This window comes from Lithobates pipiens, unplaced genomic scaffold, assembly GCF_037356315.1.
Source record: "Lithobates pipiens isolate NorthernLeopardFrog02 unplaced genomic scaffold, aLitPip1_a1.2 Scaffold_18, whole genome shotgun sequence".
Taxonomy (NCBI): domain Eukaryota; kingdom Metazoa; phylum Chordata; class Amphibia; order Anura; family Ranidae; genus Lithobates; species Lithobates pipiens.
This window is the reverse complement of record NW_027507758.1, coordinates 45624534-45644369: the sequence shown is the minus strand read 5'-3', so window position 1 is coordinate 45644369 and position 19836 is coordinate 45624534. Positions and strand designations below refer to the sequence as shown.

At 44.1% G+C, this 19836-nt stretch overlaps 1 protein-coding gene across 1 annotated transcript in view; it reads left to right on the top strand.

Moving 5' to 3' along the window:
- EPAS1 (endothelial PAS domain protein 1) overlaps positions 1-17760 on the top strand; it is a 179767-nt gene extending 162007 nt beyond the window's left edge. The window contains exons 14-16 of the mRNA XM_077485078.1: positions 1100-1217; positions 4564-4737; positions 8651-17760. Of these exons, the coding sequence (XP_077341204.1) occupies positions 1100-1217; positions 4564-4737; positions 8651-8802 (444 nt within the window). The 3' untranslated portion in view covers positions 8803-17760. The remainder of the gene's footprint in view (positions 1-1099; positions 1218-4563; positions 4738-8650) is intronic.
- The last annotated feature ends 2076 nt before the right edge of the window (positions 17761-19836 follow it).

The window sequence follows — 19836 nt, the reverse complement described above, 5'->3', positions numbered from 1 at the left end:
GGATTTTTTCACAGTTTTGACAAGGATGGTAAGGTCTGCTTCTGTCCTGGAATCATTGCACAGAGAAGAGGGAGAACAGTGGGGATTTCAGATCCCCAGGCCGCTGGACTGTCTGTGGGGCCACTGACAGTTTAGCATCCCCAGAGGTAAGTACAGCAGGAATTGGGAGGGGGGGTAAGAAAGTGTATAGTGTTCTGTAAGGGTGCACTAACATTTTTGAATTAAATGTAATCATTGCCACCTGTAGATATTTTCCAACTGGATGGAAGACCTGATCCGCCTATTCAGGACTGTTCTTTTCTTTTTTTTTAACTCTTTTTATTGAAAAAGGTACATGACAATGACCGTTATCAAATGCGCTCAACACGAGCATACAAAACAGTACGGTACATCTTATATTGCAAAATTTTCTATGTCTTTACCATTACACTGCATTTCACAGCATATTGATCCCGACCGATGCACATGTTATAGAAAACGCCAAAGAAACACAAAAGTATTAATGGCTATTTCTCAAATCTTTTAGGGCTAGTTTACACTTGCTTCAAAACAAGGCTTTGGACACCCTTTGTTAAAGCTCTCTGGACGCCAGTCAAAGCTCCTGTCATTAAATATAATGGTTAGCATACAGTCCTGTTTACACCTGCTTTTGCTTGGGGCTTTGATGGGGCTTTGATGAGTCTTTGTGGGGCTGCAAGCGAGTTTTGCCATAGACTTCTATGGAGGCTTTGAAGACGCTTTGAAGCACCACTGAAGCTACATGGAGTATAATCTTTGAAGCAAAGGCAGAGCAAAGTGTAAACAGGACTATAAGCTAACCATTTTATTTAGTGACAGAGGCTTTGACTAGAATTCAGAGAGCTTTAACAAAGCATGTCCGAAGCCTGGTTGAACCCGAAGCAAGTGTAAATCAACCCTTAGTGATATTGTTATGTGTTGGTTACAGTAAGGGCAGAAGAACATGCTCTTTTCTAAACAAAACACTTGAAATTTGTCTAAGTCAGAGATAGAATTGACCCCATGCAGAGATTATGTTATTAGTAATACTATTATCTGCTTCTAGTATGCATCTAATGCATTGGTTTTTTTTTTTTTGTAGGGGGAGTTACCCGATAACACCATACAATCACTTATGTGGAAAAGGATGAAATCCTTAAAACCAGAAATGTGCCCACTTGTTTCAGAAAAGAAATCCCTGAGCACAAGTGTCCTGAATGGTGAGTAGAGGACTTTAGTGATGGCTCTCATAGGCTTGTTGTTGCCCTTTATATGCTGATAAATGTCCCAAAGACACTTTGAACTTTAATCTGAAATTGAAGCTCTGTTAGATGATTTCAGGCTGGTCATTTTTGCAGGTATAGATATGAATAACATTAAAAATAAGTGTTTATATCAAGGATATGCAAGCCCCACACTCCAGCTGTTGTAGAACTACAATTCCCAAGAGGCATTGGAAGACTCTGACTGCCACAGGCATGACCCCCCCCCCCCAGGAGAAAAGGGATGATTGGATTTGTAGTTTCAGCACAGCTTCAGTGCCAAGGTTGCCTACCCCTGGTCTATACTTTGTAAAACCCAGTAATACACAGTCTCACCCTGCTCTGCACATGCTTAGTCCCTCTATTTTAGGCATTGTGCCGAATTTGTAGAGGCCGATCTGCTGACAGTCTAAAGATTTATGGCTGTTCAAGGGCTCTGGGCTTCAGCAAAATGGCAGCCACCAGTAAGAAGAGACCAGAACAATGATGGAGGCAATTCACAGCACGCTAATTTTGGTGGCATAATTATTAATGTGGAATGGTATGTTCCTTGCTAAAAAATTATTTTTTTATTAACCACTTAAGGACCAGCCTTGTTTTGAGATTTTGGGGTTTACATGTTTAAAACAGTTTTTTTGCTAGAAAATTACATAGAACCCCCAAACATTATAATTTTCTAATACCCTAGAGAATAAAATAGCAGTCATTGCAATACTTTTTTTAACACCGTATTTGCGCAGCGGTCTTACAAGGGCAACTTTTTGGGAAAAAATTAACTTTAAAAAAAATAATAAAATAAGGTTGCTTGTTTTGCGTTACAGAGGAGGTCTAGGGCTAGAATTGTTGCTCTCGCTCTACCGATCGCAGCGATACTCCACGTGTGGTTTGAACACAGTTTTCATATGCGGCGCTACTCACGTTTGCGTTCGCTTCTCAGCGGGATGGGGCACGTTTAAAAAAATGTTTTATTATTATTCATTTACTTTACCTTTTATTTTTTTTTCACTGTTTAAAAAAATAAATAAATAATTGTCACTTTTATTCCTATTACAAGGAATGTAAACATCCCTTATAATAGAAAAAAGCATGACAGGACCTCTTAAATATGAGATCTGAGGTCAAAAAGTCCTCAGATCTCATATTTAGACTAAAATGCAATTTTAAAAAAATAAATAAATAAATTGTAATTTTAAAAAATCATTAAAAAAAATTGGCCCTTGAAGAGCTGTTGGCGGAAGTGACGTTTTGACGTCGCTTCCGCCCAGCAATTGTATGGAGACGGGTGGGGGCCTTCTTCCCCTCACTCATCTCCATACCAAGCAGGAGACAACACGCGATCGCCTCCACCGCTACCGACAGCTCCGGTAAGCAGCAGAGGGTTTTCCAGATTGTGGCAGGAGGGGGGGCCCCTCTCCCGCCACCGATAAAAGTGATCTTGCGGAGAATCCGCCGCAGAGACCATTTTTGTCTTGTAGTGGACCGCCCACTGAAGAAGGAGATACCGGGGTTATGGCAGCTAGCTGCTGCCTTAACGATATCCTCCTTCAAACATCCGCCATAAAACTGGGGCGGGCGTCCATAAGTGGTAAGCTGACATTGGTAAAGTTCCATTTTAAAATGGAGTTCCAATGAAAAAATAGGTAACCACTTAATCCTCGGACCATTTTGCTGGCCAAAGACCAGAGCACTTTTTGCGATTCGGCACTGCGTCGCTTTAACTGACAATTGCGCGGTCGTGCAACGTGGCCCCCAAACAAAATTGACGTCCTTTTTTCCCCGCAAATAGAGCTTTCTTTTGGTGGCATTTGATCACCTCTGCAGTTTTTATTTTTTGCGCTATAAACAAAAAAAAAGCATCAATTTTGAAAAAAAACGCATTATTTTTTACATTTTGCTATAATAAATATCCCCCAAAAAATATATAAAAAAATGTTTTTCCCTCAGTTTAGGCCGATAAGTATTCTTCTACATATTTTTGGTTAAAAAAAAAAAAAAAAAAATCGCAATAAGCATTTATTGATTGGTTTGCGCAAAAGTTTTAGTGTTTACAAAATAGGAGATAGTTTTATGGCATTTCTATTAATATTTTTTTTTTACTAGTAATGGCGGCGATCAGCGATTTTTATCATGACTGCGATATTATGGCAGACACATCGGACATTTTTGGGACCATTGTCATTTATACAGCGATCAGTGCTATATAAATGCACTGATTCCTGTGTAAATGACACTGGCAGTGAATGGGGTTAACCACTAGGGGGCAGTGTAGGGGTTAAGTATGTCCTGGGGAGTGATTCTAACTGTGGGGGTGAGCAGAGATCAGTGACACTGTAACTAGGCAGAACGGGGATATGCTTGTTTACATTAGCATCTCCCCATTCTTCCTCTGCCGTGAGATGATCGCAGGTATCCTCGCGGATATCGAGTCCGCGGGACCCGCGACCCGACTCATGGAGCTTGCTGCACGTGTTCGCAGGCCGCCTCTTAAAGGGCAACGTACAGGTATGTTAGTTTGCCCGTATGAGCCCTTCTGCCGACGTATATCGGTGTGAGGTGGTCGGCAATCAGTTAAAAGTCAGCAGCTACAAACACTAATAAAACAAATAAATAATAACAAATAAAATAAGGACATTTACCTGTCCAGGGGGGCGTTCAATGTCCTCATCCAAAGCCGACCTGTCCCTCCGCTCATAGATGGAAGCGCCGGCATCTTCAGTAAGGGAATCAGGAGATGAAGCCTTGCGGTTTCACAGCCTGGTTCCCTACTGCGCATGCGCGAGTCGGGCTGCTCGTTCTGAATGGTTCCTGCTGTCTTCTGGGACCTGTGTGTCTCCCAGAAGACAGTGAAGGGAGGGCGGCGGAGGAGGGGCCGGAGATGCCGTGGATTGCCGCGGATACTTCAGTGATCTTTTGTCGGGAGTGGGAGCAAATACCTAGATTAGACAGTTATCTGCTCCCCCCTGAAATGTACTAAATGTGACACTGGAGGGGGGAGGAATCCAGACGCGGAAGATCCATTTTTGGGTGGAACTCCGCTTTACCTCATCACCAGCAAATATTTGTGGCCACGTGTTTCTTGTAACAAGTTGATTATCACACATGTAATTATTGCTTAAAATATCATCACATTCGACCTCCATCATCGTGATCTGACCCTATGGTGGCCTCCTGTAGAATATGCATTTTATTTTCACTCGCCATTATGGTGACACTGGCTAAACAAAATGTCCAACCGCTTGCAGCCTGTACAGAAGAACAACTTGATCTGCAGTTAGTGACCTGGAGATTTGTATCTTCTTCCTAGATGAATTCATCTGTAACAGGCACCGAGGATTAAACCAGCAGATGACCCAACAGTCGCAGTCACATCCACATTGTGCACAAAGTTCCAGAGACGGCAGGAAAACTCCTTATCAGACCACGTTTTTCAGTTGTAATTACCATGATTACAATCTGCCACAATCACAGAAAATAAAAGGTTAGTAGAAACGGGATTCATTTATCACAGTTTTTTCATGTCTTGGTTAATAATTTCTCGCAGAGCCTGTCGTGCCTAATGGGAGCCAAATGGTCAAGGTAATAGATCTGCATTGATATCACAGTTATTGAAAGGCAGGAAAAAGCTCCCGTGGTATATACAGTGCCTTGAAAAAGTATTCATACCCTTTGAAATTTTCCACATTTTGTCATTTTATAACCAAAAAACGTAAATGTATTTTATCTGGATTTTATGTGATAGACCAACACAAATTGGCACATCATTTGTGATGTAAGAGGAAAATTATAAATAGTTTTCAACATTTTTTACAATATCTGAAACGTGGTGTGCATTTGTATTGCATTGAAAAATGATGAAAAAAATGAATGTGTGTGACTAAGAAATGATATGTGAATAGAAAATACACAGCTGCCAGCACCTTAAAGCGGGAGTCCGCCGTTTTTTTTTTTTTTTTTTTTTAAAGCCAGCAGCTACAAATACTGCAGCTGCTGACTTTTAAAATAATGACACTTACCCGCCCAGCGCGCCCGCGATGTCAGCACCCGAAGCCGATCTCTCGATCGTCTCTTGGGTGCTGCCGCCGCCATCTTGGGTATGGGAATCCGTCTCTGGGATCCGTGTGTTTCCCAGCAGGCAGCGGGGGACCTTCGGAAAGGGGCGTAGATTCTGCGGAAAGGGGCGTACCTTCTGCAGATTCTACGCCGGAAGTGGGTGCAGATACCTGTACTGTACAGGTACCTGCACCCCCCTCCCCCCTGAAAGGTGCCAATTGTGGCGCCGGAGGGGGGGAGGATTCCAATGAGCGGAAGGTCCACTTTAGGGTGGACCTCCGCTTTAAAGTCTTATACAAAAACTTCAAACAGATGAATATACAACATAAATGCAGCGCTAGTGAAATTAATGATCAATTAATCAAGTGATGAGAAAACTAAAGCACAGTCCCGTTGAAATTCAACTCCATAAATAAAGGGGTGAACACCCATCCATATAAATAAAGACAGGGCTTTTTTTCTTCCGGAACTTGGCGGAACTGCGTTCTGGCACCTCTGCCAGGGAGCAGGACGTTTTTGTTTTTTTTAACAGTTGGTTTACGCTGCTGACAGCTGCATAAGCCGAAACAGTTTCTATAGTTCCGGCTGCAGCCTTAAGAAAGGTGAGGGCAGGGTGATATCAGCTCCACTCCACCTCTCCCTGTAGCAGAGCGGATGTTCCTTTTGTGAGGTAGAGTTGCCATGTGGTGCCCTGTCCTCTGCCCTGTCCTCTGCCCTGTCCTCTGCCCTGTCCTCTGCCCTGTCCTCTGCCCTGTCCTCTGCCCTGTCCTCTGCCCTGTCCCCTGCCCTCTGCCCTGTCCTCTGCCCTGTCCTCTGCCCTGTCCTCTGCCCTGTCCTCTGCCCTGTCCTCTGTCCTCTGCTCTGTCCCTGTCCTCTGTCCTCTTCCTCTGTCCTCTTCCCTGTCCTCTGCCCTGTCCTCTGCCCTGTCCTCTGTCCTCTGCCCTGTCCCCTGTCCTCTGTCCTCTGCCCTGTCCTCTGCCCTGTCCTCTGCCCTGTCCTCTGCCCTGTCCTCTGACCTCTGCCCTGTCCTCTGCCCTGTCTTCTGACCTCTGCCCTGTCCTCTGCCCTGTCCTCTGCCCTGTCCTCTGCCCTGTCCTCTGTCCTCTGCCCTGTCCTCTGTCCTCTGCCCTGTCCTCTGCCCTGTCCTCTGTCCTCTGCCCTGTCCTCTGTCCTCTGCCCTGTCCTCTGCCCTGTCCTCTGCCCTGTCCTCTGCCCTGTCCTCTGCCCTGTCCTCTGCCCTGTCCTCTGCCCTGTCCTCTGCCCTGTCCTCTGCCCTGTCCTCTATCCTCTGTCCTCTGCCCTGTCCTCTATCCTCTGTCCTCTGCCCTGTCCTCTATCCTCTGTCCTCTGCCCTGTCCTCTATCCTCTGTCCTCTGCCCTGTCCTCTATCCTCTGTCCTCTGCCCTGTCCTCTATCCTCTGTCCTCTGCCCTGTCCTCTGCCCTGTCCTCTGCCCTGTCCTCTGCCCTGTCCTCTGCCCTGTCCTCTGCCCTCTGCCCTGTCCTCTGCCCTGTCCTCTGCCCTCTGCCCTGTCCTCTGCCCTGTCCTCTGCCCTGTCATCTGTCCTCTGCCCTGTCATCTGTCCTCTGCCCTGTCCTCTGTCCTCTGCCCTGTCGTCTGCCCTGTCGTCTGCCCTGTCGTCTGCCCTGTCGTCTGCCCTGTCGTCTGCCCTGTCGTCTGCCCTGTCGTCTGCCTTGTCCTTTGTCATCTTCCCTGTCCTCTGTCGTCTTCCCTGTCCTCTGTCGTCTTCCCTGTCCTCTGTCGTCTTCCCTGTCCTCTGTCGTCTTCCCTGTCCTCTGTCGTCTGCCCTGTCCTCTGTCGTCTGCCCTGTCCTCTGTCGTCTGCCCTGTCCTCTGTCGTCTGCCCTGTCCTCTGTCGTCTGCCCTGTCCTCTGTCGTCTGCCCTGTCCTCTGTCGTCTGCCCTGTCCTCTGTCGTCTGCCCTGTCCTCTGTCGTCTGCCCTGTCCTCTGTCGTCTGCCCTGTCCTGTCCTCTCCTCTCGTCTGTCCTCTTCTCTCCTCTCGTCTGTCCTCTTCTCTCCTCTCGTCTGTCCTCTTCTCTCCTCTCGTCTGTCCTCTTCTCTCCTCTCCTCTGTCCTCTTCTCTCCTCTCCTCTGTCCTCTTCTCTCCTCTCCTCTGTCCTCTTCTCTCCTCTCCTCTGTCCTCTTCTCTCCTCTCCTCTGTCCTCTTCTCTCCTCTCCTCTGTCCTCTTCTCTCCTCTCCTCTGTCCTCTTCTCTCCTCTCGTCTGTCCTCTTCTCTCCTCTCGTCTGTCCTCTTCTCTCCTCTCGTCTGTCCTCTTCTCTCCTCTCGTCTGTCCTCTTCTCCCCTCTCCTCTGTCCTCCCCTCTCCTCTGTCCTCCCCTCTCCTCTGTCCTCTCCTCTCCTCTGTCCTCTCCTCTCCTCTGTCCTCTCCTCTCCTCTGTCCTCTCCTCTCTCCTGTCCTGAGACTCCTGTCTGCCAGACCAAGACTGCTTTCGGTAATTGTTTAACGGTAATTTGGTAATTGTCATTGTTGTCTTGCTTTTTTAGAAATGTGTCTATTAATGCTGCTGCCAGGATATATACATGTGGGCTGTCTCTTGCTGGATGTATACATGTTGGCTATCTCTTGCTGTGTGTGTGTGTATATATGTGGGCTGCCTCTGTCCTCTCTGTGCCTCCTGTCCAGATCCTTCATGTGTTCTTGAAGGGATCCTTCCTTCACCCGAGTCCCAGGACCAAGGTCAACCTTCCTGGGGGCACCCTCAAAGGCCCAATAGCCTAGTACTCCACCCTTAGTTCTTCCACCCGATAACTCCTCCCCCAGCTGGGCCGACCCTGTATATATCAAGGAGGCTTGTCCCCTGCCAGTCCTAGTTGGGTATTGGTCAGAGCTCCCTGAGACACCTCAGACTGCTCCACCTCTCTTCTCCCCCTCTTCTTCTAGGAGCCAGAGGGAGGTATCCGAGAAGTGATGCTATCTGTGAGTCACCAGCCTACACTGAGCCACTCCCAGTCCACACAGATCAAAACACACAGCCCTAGCTTCCACAGCTAGGCCTGCCTAAATTTACCGGCACTATCCAAAAATCTCACCTCCAGCACCTACCTAGGTAGAGGGTGCTACATGTAGTTAGTAGTAATTATTAACATTCACCTTGTCTTGTTCTGAAGATGTTTCACCACTCATCCAGGTGGCTTCCTTAGTTCTAATAAAAAAATTAATGTAATAGAAACCATGGTTGTGGTTATTGGTGGCAGTAATTTGAGGAAGGAGCGTTCTTTCACAACCTATATGCCGACTAGCAAGCTTACCAACCACTGCTGACTCTTGTTTTTAATTGTCTTTTACTTTTTTCTTTATAGCCATGACCAACCGGCTCATCAGCCCAACATATGAATCCTATCTCTTGCCGGAACTCACAAGATACGACTGTGAGGTCAACGTGCCAGTACTGGGTAACTCCAACCTCTTGCAAGGCTGCGACCTTCTCCAAGCGCTGGACCAGACCACCTGAGAGGAGCGGTGACCCTCTCATCGACTTTCAACTCTTCATTTAAATAAACAAAACTGCTTCAGTTTCTAAATATATTTTTCCAGTAGACAGTTTCTATCACTGATAACAATCTTACAAGAATCATTCACACGTGGAACTTTGTGCACAGTACCAAATAGTGGCCTTACTGATATGATGTCAGATTAAAACAGAGAGAGAGAGAGATATACATATATGTTTTTACCTGCTGTATTTTTCTTTATTTTAATAAAAAAAAATAAGTGTATAGTATAGAAAATGTTTTACATGCCCTTATAGCCCTGTAAAAGTAATTTATATATATATTTTTTAATGGCCATAGTTGGTGAATATATCTACTTATCATGGAGGATGTTACTGATGCAGATCACTGGAATTCTGTATACTGTAATTCTATGGCGGTGCCTTGTATTTCATTGTTTTTCAGGTTGTAAATGTCTTGGATGGATTTCAAAAAATGGCATTCCCATATTGAATAAGACCAAAGATATTGCATTCCTTTAGACCAGGAAATTTTCTGAGCTCATGAAACACTTTAGTACTTATCAAATGCTCAAAGAGGAACATCAGTGGAGTAATAACCTAAAGCAACCAATCGGCAGTCATCTTTCAGTGTATTAAACTTCGGGAAGCTGAAATCTGATTGGTCTGATTGATCAGTGAGTTTGTGATGATGTGGTATATTTAGATCCTATTAGACATTAGAATCACTGGCATTGTATTGTCCATTTTCCAGTTCATGCCAAGATTCATCAACAGGACAGCACTATTTAAAATACTATTTCGATAGATGGACTGGATTCTGGACAACAGCCTAAGAACGTCTAAACAACAAGGCATCCAATACCTCACTTTTCCAAAGTTCAGTTTTTTTTTTGTTTGTTTTTTTCTTTCTTGATCTGCACATCTGTGATGGTTAGGAATGGAGTTTTTACTAGAGATTTGTCCAATCAAATTGTTGGACGCTACTAGGTTACTGTGAACCAAAAAAAACCTCACGTTGAAGCTTCTCAGGCTTGGAAAGGGGTGCTAGTCCTGGTCCGCTGCTGTGAGTGCAGGCTGGGGAGAGAGCTCTTCCCGACACCAAACGTCAATGTGTAGAAACGTAGATATCCCTAATAGCCGCACATCGAAGCAAACCCGCTGTTGGGGAGTGTAAGGCAACCTCAGCCTGGTCTCCCACCAGGCCACACCCCAACACATTTTGCTCCGCCCATCAGAGCTTAAAGCCTCGTTTTTTTTTTTTTTAAATAACAAACATGTTATACTTACCTCCTCTGCACAGTTGGTTTTGCACAGAGCAGGCCTGATCCTCCTCTTCTCGGATCCCTTTGCTGCTCCCGACCCCTCCCTCCTATAGAGTGCCCCCACAGTCAGCAGTCTCTTATGGGGGCACTGGAGCCGAGTCGCAGCTCCATGTGTCCATTTAGACACGGAGTCCCGACCCAGCCCTCGCCCCCTCTCATGCCTGATTGGCCAATTGACTGCCATGGGAGCCAATGATGGCGCTACTATGTCTCAGTCAATCAGGAGTGGTGTCCCGGATGGCCTAGACATTCGTTGACATCGCTGGAGAGAGATGGGACTCTAGTAAGTAATTAGGGGGTGCTGGGGAGGCTGCTACGCACAAAAGGTTTTTTATCTTAATGCATAGAATGCATTAAAATAAAAAACCTTCTGCCTTTACTACTCCTTTAATCACAAAGATGGGAAGGAGCACATCTTGGCTCCAAACAACTGTTGAGCAATGGATGGATCCCAGGAAGCCACACATCAATGCACACCTGCTTGAATTGGAATGAATGTCACTCTCAGCCTGGGCTTCCTCTAGGCCACACACCCAACATGCTTCACTAATCCCCTTCGGAGCTTAATCCCCATGAGCAAAACACATAGGGGCATGGGCCTGGCGGGAGCCCAGGCTGAGGTTGCCGTACAGCACCACGAGCGGGTTTGCTTTGATGTGTGAAGAATAGTGCTATTTAAATATCTACCCTACTAGCTTAAAACATTTTGTTTTAGAGTTCCAGATTGCCCCATTAATACATTTTCCATTTAGAATCTGAACCGAACATAGGCAAGTAAACAGTAATGCATGTCATCCAACCCAACTTCCATCTTATATGTTCTAGGCTTCATACAATAGTCTGGTGGCATCATCAGCACCGATTTAATGAATAAGCCTGTTGGGGTCCAAACTTAGGAATGAATGGCTGCAACTGGTCTACTGACTCCTCCTTCTCTTTGCAGCCTCTACATTCTTTAAATTCATAACACTAATGCAAGATTTTCTGCAAGCATTTCAGTAAAATGCTACAAAATATTTTAGATGGGAAATACCACTTCATGTGAAGGCTGACCGATGTAGGCTTAGGAAATAATTAGGTTACCTTTTATATGCTACACAGTCTAGAGCTGGTCGGATGCAATATATGGGAATGTTGGTGCATCAGTAGAACGATATGGTGGTACAAGATACAGAATTCTGGAACTCAGTGATGCAGCAAATGTTAGGTGGCATAATGTTTTCAGTGCAGTTCCCCTAATATCCCTTTTTACCAGGAGAGCCCAGATATTTAAACGGGATGGACCTGGCAAAGGTGGCTGTTTTGCTCAAATATGACTGAACTGGGCAAAATTAGTAGGAATCGGCAGAATTGCTTAGAACTGACCCACTCTTAAATGTCGAATGTTGGGAGGGCGCACTGCTAAGCATTATATCATCATCCTATGCACTATTCTTGTTGTAAGCAAGTCCAAATAAAAGCCTAACTGTTCTATTCTAAGATCAGGAGAAGTTGAGAAATCACATAACCAATTACTTTAATGTATTAGCTAAGCATTTCCTGTTTTTATTTTTGTTTTATAACATACAGATGCTATTATGTTACCTTTTTACTTTTTGTTACTAATCTACAAGGGTATAATCATACATACAAGGGGGTTGTCCCCTTAAATTTGCACAGTTTACCGTAACAAACCTTATAGGAACTCTGTATAGACAGTTAACACTTTGCGCTCTCTTTCAACCATTAATGCTTAAAGGTAAATGCTTCTTTTATTGGTACAGTACTTCTTTTTTTTTTTTTTTTTTTTTGTACATTTTTTGACTTTTGCTCCAATGTTTTTGTTTTTATTCTCTTCAGTGTAGCAACGGTGGTCATTGTTGGGGTGATACTACAGGCATTATATGATCTATCCAAAGGAGGTTAAGAATATTATTAATCATGCAAACTTAAATTTTACTGCAACTTTATTGTTCTTGTTTCCTGTACACAATGGAAGGAGGCCATTTTGTTGGAAGGGGCATTTATTCAGTTTACTGATATAGTACCTACCTGCCACAGAAAAGTGACTCTTAAGCTGGCCATATATGACTCTAGTTTGGGCCAATGCTAGCTTTATTGTCCAAAACTCGAGCTGTAGCTAGAACTGTCGGCACCACCCAGCTCAATAAAGTTTGATTGAAGAATTGAAGGAGCTGGGTGGAAAATTGTCAGTGGAACAGTGGCCATGAGATGCAGCCACTGCGGCTGTATGAACACAATAGCCGGCAGGGGCAATTCCTCCATCATGCAGGAAATCTATGCCTATATGGCTAGCATTAGAATGCTAATCGGCTGCTTGCTACTGAATAACCGTTTAGCCCTCAAAATGGCTGCATCCACCATTTAGGCAACAGGTACACTTATAAGGTCCAGTAAACCTAAAATACAATGAACCTGTGATATAAAGAGCTAGAAAAATACATATAACTGTCCCCATATCTGTAAGGAATGCAGATACTTGAGATAATACTATAATCAATTGTAAGCTAAATGGCTACAACTGTCCTCAGGACCTGAATTTATCTGTTATTTTCAGTACTAATAAGCTTCAGAAACTTTTACATGTGTATCTGTAATTGGTATTACTTACTCTATATGAACTCTTACATGTATATCTGTAGTTGTTATTGTGCTTCAGGTTTACTGGCTCTTTATATTGCAATATACAGAATATATTTTTCAACTGCATTATTTTATCAATCTTTTTTTTTTTTTATTATGCATATACCTATATACACACGTGATTCAGGGTCTCAGAACTGTTTTATAACCTAACTTGTGTCAGTTGATAGCTCTTCAAGTGCAAATATTTGGGTTGTACTGCAATATTTTATTAAGGGCATTGTATTCAGCTTTTACATATATATGAATATGTATACGTATAGATATAAGTTACAAAACCACTTCAGTGGTGAATTGCCACATATAAAACTTTGGCCTTTATCACACTCAGGAAGCGCTCCTAATGTGCCGATTTATGAATCAGTATCGATCCCAGCTCTTACCTTCTACCATCTAAATCAGGTTTATCCATGTTACTCCTCAGGGGTCTTAGCCGTTGCCTTATTGTGTGCTAAAGCTGATGTTCGTAACATTAAAAAAAACATGGGTTTTTATCTACTTGACTTTAGTACATAGGTCGATTTATATATTGAGCCCTTGGTTTTATACCAGCTTTTTGTAATGTGTGGCTCTCCAGTTCTTGTGAAACAGAAAATCCAAGTGTGCCAGGGTCATGAATTATGTAGACATAGGCAATAGAAGGACACTTTTTTTTTTTTTTTTTTTTTTTTTAGCGAGTACAAGATCTACCAAGCCATACCTAAAGCAGATACATTTCTTGAGCACCAAGTACGTTCTAAAAATAATATTCCCTGTGTTTTCGAATGTAGAATGGCATGAGGGCTGTTGCCTGAAAATTTACAAAACGGGGCTCCCTCTATGCCATCAGGAAGCTGATTTGTTTTCTATGCAGCGCTGCACCAGATTTTGCACTCTCCATTTTAGTAAATCAACCCCATTGGTTCAAATACCAAAATTGTTCATTCTCCATATATAAGTGACAGGTCCACTATAAGTACCAAGGTTACATATGTCACTTTGTACTATTCAAAAAATCCATGAGTGTATCAAGTGTAACCTTTTGATTTGGAAGGACGCTATCAAATCCATAGGATTTAACCACTTGGTTCCCACACTACGTCTATTGACATCATGGGCTTTCAGTGGTTATATCTAAATGATGCCTGAGGCCACAGACATCATTCAGATATTGCCGTTTTCAGCCGGCGATTCCCTGCACCATAAGAATGATCATAGCGGCTGTTCCGCCGCTTGATCGTTCTTACGGGCGGCGGGAGGGGACGCCCCCCCTCCCGCCGCCCTCCGGTGCTTCTACCAACTCACCGTTTCCATCGGTGAGTCGGTCACAGGATCCGCCGGCCCCAGCAAGTAATCATAGAGATTTCCGGTGGACTAGATTGTCCCCGGAGTCTCTATGATCGTTCAGAGGCCGGGTGCGATGTTATGACGTCACGCCTGGCCTCGGTATTCAAATTAACGGCGCCGATCTGGCTAGGAAGCCAGGATCGTTTATTTTTTTTGTTTTTTTTTTTTTTATTCTTCCCAGCCTAGAGGTGAGATGTGGGGTCTTATTGACCCCATATTTCACTGTAAATAGGTCCGATCGTGCCATATTCCTATTGCAAGGGATGTTTACATTCCTTGTAATAGGAATAAAAGTCATCAATTTTTGATGTATTTTTTTTTAAGTGTAAAACTAAAAAAATTTAAATAAAATTAACAATAAAAAAAATAAAAAAATTTAAAGCGCCCCTGTCCCCGTGAGCTCGCACACAGAAGCGAACGCATACGTAAGTCCCGCCCACTTATGAAAACGGTGTTCAAACCACACATGTGAGGTATCGCCACAAACATTAGAGCGAGAGCAATAATTCTAGCCCTAGACCTCCTCTGTAACCTAAAATATGTAACCAGTAAAAAAAATTAAAGCGTCGCCTATGGGGATTTTTAAATACCAAAATTTGGCGCCATTCCACGAGCGCGTGCCATTTTGAAGCGTGACATGTTGGGTATCTATTTACTCGGTGTATCCTCCTCTTTCACATTATGCAAAAAAATTGGGCTAACTTTACTGTTTTTTTTTAAGCATGAAACAGTTTTTTTTCTGAAAAAAATGTGTTCAAAAAATTTCTGTGCAAATACCGTGCGAGATAAAAAGTTGAAACGAGTGCCATTGTATTCTTTAGGGTCTTTGCTAAAAAAACATATATAATGTTTGGGGGTTCTATGTAATTTTCTAGCAAAAAAATTAGGAATTTTACATGTAGGAGAGAAATGTCAGAATTGGCCTGGGTGCGAAGTGGTTAAATAAAAATGTATTTGACCCAACAAGTAGGACCTAAAAAAAAATAAAAAAAATTCTGTGCCCAGCCCCTGCTATATCATGCTGATTGAACGTAGAACAGGGGAAATTCCTAGTCCATCATGAAAACCAAAGTCTTGGTATAAGAATAGCTTGGTTATGACATGCTGAGGAGTGGTGATCACACACAGGTCCTTATATTTAATGTTTTCACATGTATCTGACTGTTCTGAATTCTTTATCATAGGAAAAAAAAAATCCTTTAAGATTACACTATGGTTAAGTCTTGCAGCTGCCAGTTTGTACAAAAATGGTGCTTAGAGGTCGTCTTCTTAAATCTTTGCCAATCCTTGGTGTTTGTATCAATTCATGTAGACAGAAGGGTCATAAGGCATTCACCTTGATAACTCCTATTCACATATTTGACTTTGCTCCTATACTATATAATATCTTTCAACACTGGTCTTATCTGAAGAGATTAATGCTTCTTTTATTGAACCTACCTAGATAAAAATTATTAAATATATTTACCATGTTATACTAAGAAACCTTTTTTTTTTTATCTTTGTGTTTATTTTTTTTCTCCTTTTGCATAAGAATAAAGAAAAGGTGAGGTGGAGATTCTAGCAATATTTTTTATGCACTACCTGGCCACTGAGGAATTGTCTTTAATTATCCTCAATCCAGGCTCCAAATTTCAGGTCAGATATTAAGCTGTTTTCTACCAAGTTTTTGCATTTCCAAAGTTGTCACAGAAATCAATTGCAAATTGTCCCTTAACAACCACTGACAGAACTGCTCAGTATTTCTGATTTGTTGTTTAGACCAGGGGGTTCCATACTTTTCAATACAAGGGCCGTATATTTTACAAATATTTGGGGCCAACAAAAAATCCTTTATCCCTAATATCTGGGTCACCATCAGAGTCCTCTATATAATTAACAGTCTTCCCTTACATCAAATTCCCCATCAGAATCCGCTTTACATCAGGGTCCCCATAAGATTCCTCCCTTAAGTCAGGCTCTCCGTCAGATTCCCCCTTAGATCTGGGTCCCCATCAGATTCCCACCTGATATCAGGGTCTCCGTCAGATTCCCCCTTAGATCAGGGTCCCCATCAGATTCCCACCTTACATTGGGGTTTTTCAATCAGACACCCCCCGACATCGGGGTCCCCATTAATGCCCCCCCCCCTTACATTAGCGTCCCCATCAGAGTTCCCCCTTACATTAAACTTCACTGTTGCATAGGGGGCGGGGGGGGGGTGAAGCGGAGACCATAGGCAGCTTCTTTTGACTTTAATACTCAGTCTGTATGCATTAAGAACAAGTCCCTGACCATAGCTGTGGGCCGATAAAAATCTAGCGGGTCGGATGTGTGGCCCACAGGCTGTAGTTTGGAGACCCCTGGTTTAGACTGTCCATCAGCGCAAAAAAATCAATCATAAACTTACAAGGAACAGAGAAGTTCCCTACACCATACAAACAATAGTGAAGAGACAACTTGCACCTGAGTTCGGAAACAAGTAAGGCTGACCATGCACTGATTTTTTTTTTTTTTTTTTTTGAGCAGCCTACAGATTCCTCTATCCATACTATACCATATAGATGAAGGAATCTTCAGTGTCGGCTATTGAGCTTGCTTTCAATATATCCAAGCAGTGGCTGATTGGATGACAGCACTGTTTGGCCAATTGTTTTCCACCAGGAGCCTTTGATTTTTAAATTGAAGTAGGCCAGCTGAAAAGGTGCTAACGGGGCTTCACACAAAGCAAATTTCGGCAAGTTCATCGGAAACTGGCTAAAATCTACTCAGTGTATGGCCAGCTTTAACTGGAACCAAGAGGAACAGTCGGTGATATCATGAACTGCTCTTCTTCCAATTGACTTCTTGTCTACTTCTACTGGTGGCAGCTAATTTGAGGGCTAAACTAATATTCATGAGTACTTCTCTATTCACTAGGACCTAGAAAAATCAAGTCAGAATTAACCCACACAATGGCTGCCCTCAGTAATGTAATATTAACCTCCATTATTTATGTGTATTTTAATGTAAAAGCTTCTCACATGTAGGTAAACATGTGATTTAAAGTGGATCTCCACCACTATGGTAGATTCCATATTGTAAAGGAGGCCAATAAAATCAGCTTTGTATATAGTATTCATCATCCATCTTGCTCCACTATACAACTGAAAGTTTTTTTTTTTTTTTTATTTGTCCAGACAAAATGGAACAAGATGGTTCAGAAAAACTATACACATTAATGTCATGTGCTCATCCTACCTTACAATGTTCGATTTGCCGAAAATGTGGAGTTGCCCTTTAAAACCTGTTAATATCTTTTTTCCTTTTTTTTTTTTCTTCCAGCTAAAGGAATGACTTAATGATAAACCAAATGAATTATTTTCTGTGGTATACTAACGAGCATGTAGTGTCCTTGGCAGGTCTATGGGGTTATACTGACTTTAAGCACTTGAAGGGTTTATCACACTTGAACAATGTTGTTTTATGGTCTGTGTAGTTTGAGCATAAAGCGCCTTGATATCCTAATAGATTTACTAAGCTATTTTAGACAATCCAAGTACTGATATTAACCAAGCCTATCAGTATAGGAAAATGATTTCTTAAACACTATGTGGCTGAATTTGATATTATCACTGTATGGAAAATGATCCATAAACAGATGTATTTTGACACTGATACATTATTAAAGTATACTGATCTTTCATTACGACTTGTGAGTCTTTGATATGAGTTCAACAGCAGCTGTGCAGATGTCAGGTGTGTGCGTGCCAAATGTGCATGTGGGTGCATGGGTAATACCGGATTTGCAAGAAAAAAATATGCTATATTGTAAAAAAATAAGTGTTCCTTTAAGAAAACATAACCACCACCATTTAGTATTATTTGATTTAATAAAAACCAAATAGACTGTTCACTTTGCAAGGGAATTTGCCCCAGAACTTGAGTTGAAGCTCTGCTGACATCCATCAACCAATCATGCACAAGAAAAATCGTTTTTTTTAACCACTTAGCGACCCCCCCCCCCTGCCATAGATTTACTGCAGCAGGGCGGCCGCTCCGTGCCAGATCACGTACTTGGTACATCACCTAACTGTTCCGTGTCAGGAGCGTGCGCACCGCTGGAAACCCACTCCCGCTGTGATTGGACACAGTGGGACCCAATCAACGAGTCCGGTGGATCTGATATCTGCCGGAACCCGCCAACCATTCAGGAGAAAAGGTAGAGTGGTGGTCTGCCTATGTAAACAAAGCAGATTCCCATTCTGTGAGAGGGGAATGTGCTGATCCTGTGGAACACGGATCTTTATGTTCCCCCAATAAAAGCACTTCCCTCACAGTTAGAAAGCACTCCCAGGGAACACAATTCTCCCTTTGATCACCCCTGACAGTCTCTGCCAGTGTCATTAGTACAGTAACAGTGCAACATTTTTAGCACTGATCACCGTATTAGTGTCACTGGTCCCCAAAAAGTGTCAGTAAAGCCGCATACACATGTAGCGTTATGTCCGACGTACTTAGTCTGGCGGACTTCCCGCCAGACTGTCTGTCGGACTTTCCGAACGGGCTACTTGCCCACACACGGCACTTTTTGAGCGGACTAATACGGCGTACTATCCGCCCTACTTTTGAAATGAACGGACTCGCCCACACACGCGGAGGAAAGTCCGCTCATTTCAAGCGCGTCTCCAGGTAGGCGGGGCCCGCGAAGGAGACGTCGCTGGCCCCGCCACCTGGTATGGACTTAAAGGGGAACCCCCAACGCCGGAAAAAAATCGGCTTGAGGGTCCCCCCCCAAGTCCACAACAAACCCTTATCCGAGCACGCTACCCGGCCGGCCAGGAAAGGGGGGCGAGCGAGCGCCCCCCCCCTCCTGAGCCGTACCAGGCCGCGTGCCCTCAACATGGGGGGTACCCCCACCCATTCACCTGTAAAATAAAAGTACAAAAAAAAACACGACACACAAGATAAAATACTTTTATTTTACAGGTGAATGGGTAGGGGTACATTGTACCCCATACTCATTCACATAGGGTGGGGGGCCGGTATCTGGGGGCCCCCTTATTAAAGGGGGCTCCCGGATTCCGATAAGCCCCCCGCCCGCAGACCCCGACAACCAACGGCCAGGGTTGTCGGGAAGAGGCCCTTGTCCTCATCAACATGGGGACAAGGTGCTGTGGGGTGGGGGGGCCTTGCGGCCCCCCCTTCCCCAAGGCACCCCCCATGTTGAGGGCACGCGGCCTAGTACGGCTCAGGAGGGGGGGGGGCGCTCGCTCGCCCCCCCTTTCCTGGCCGGCCGGGTAGCGTGCTCGGACAAGGGTCTGTTGTGAACTTGGGGGGGACCCCCACGCCGAATTTTTTTCGGCGTTGGGGGTCCCCTTTAAGTCCATACCAGGCGGCGGGGCCAGCGACGTCTCCTTCGCGGGCCCCGCCTACCTGGAGACCCGCTCAAAATAAGCGGACTTTTCTCCGGGCGGGAAAAGTCCGCTCATTTCAAAAGTACGGCGGACTGGCATACACACGGCCGGATTGTCCGCCGAAATGCGAGTCCGGCGGGAAGATTGGTGTGCAACACGGCATTCTAAGTCCGCCGTACTTTCGGGTCAAAAAAGTATGCCGGAGGCTACACACGGGGGGATTGTTTGGCGGACTTGAGTTTGCCGGACTTTTCCACCGGATTGTTTGTGTGTACGCGGCATTAGGTGTCTGATTTGTCTGCTGCAATATCGCAGTCCCACTAAATTGCTGATCACTGCCATTACTAGTAAAAAATAAAAATATC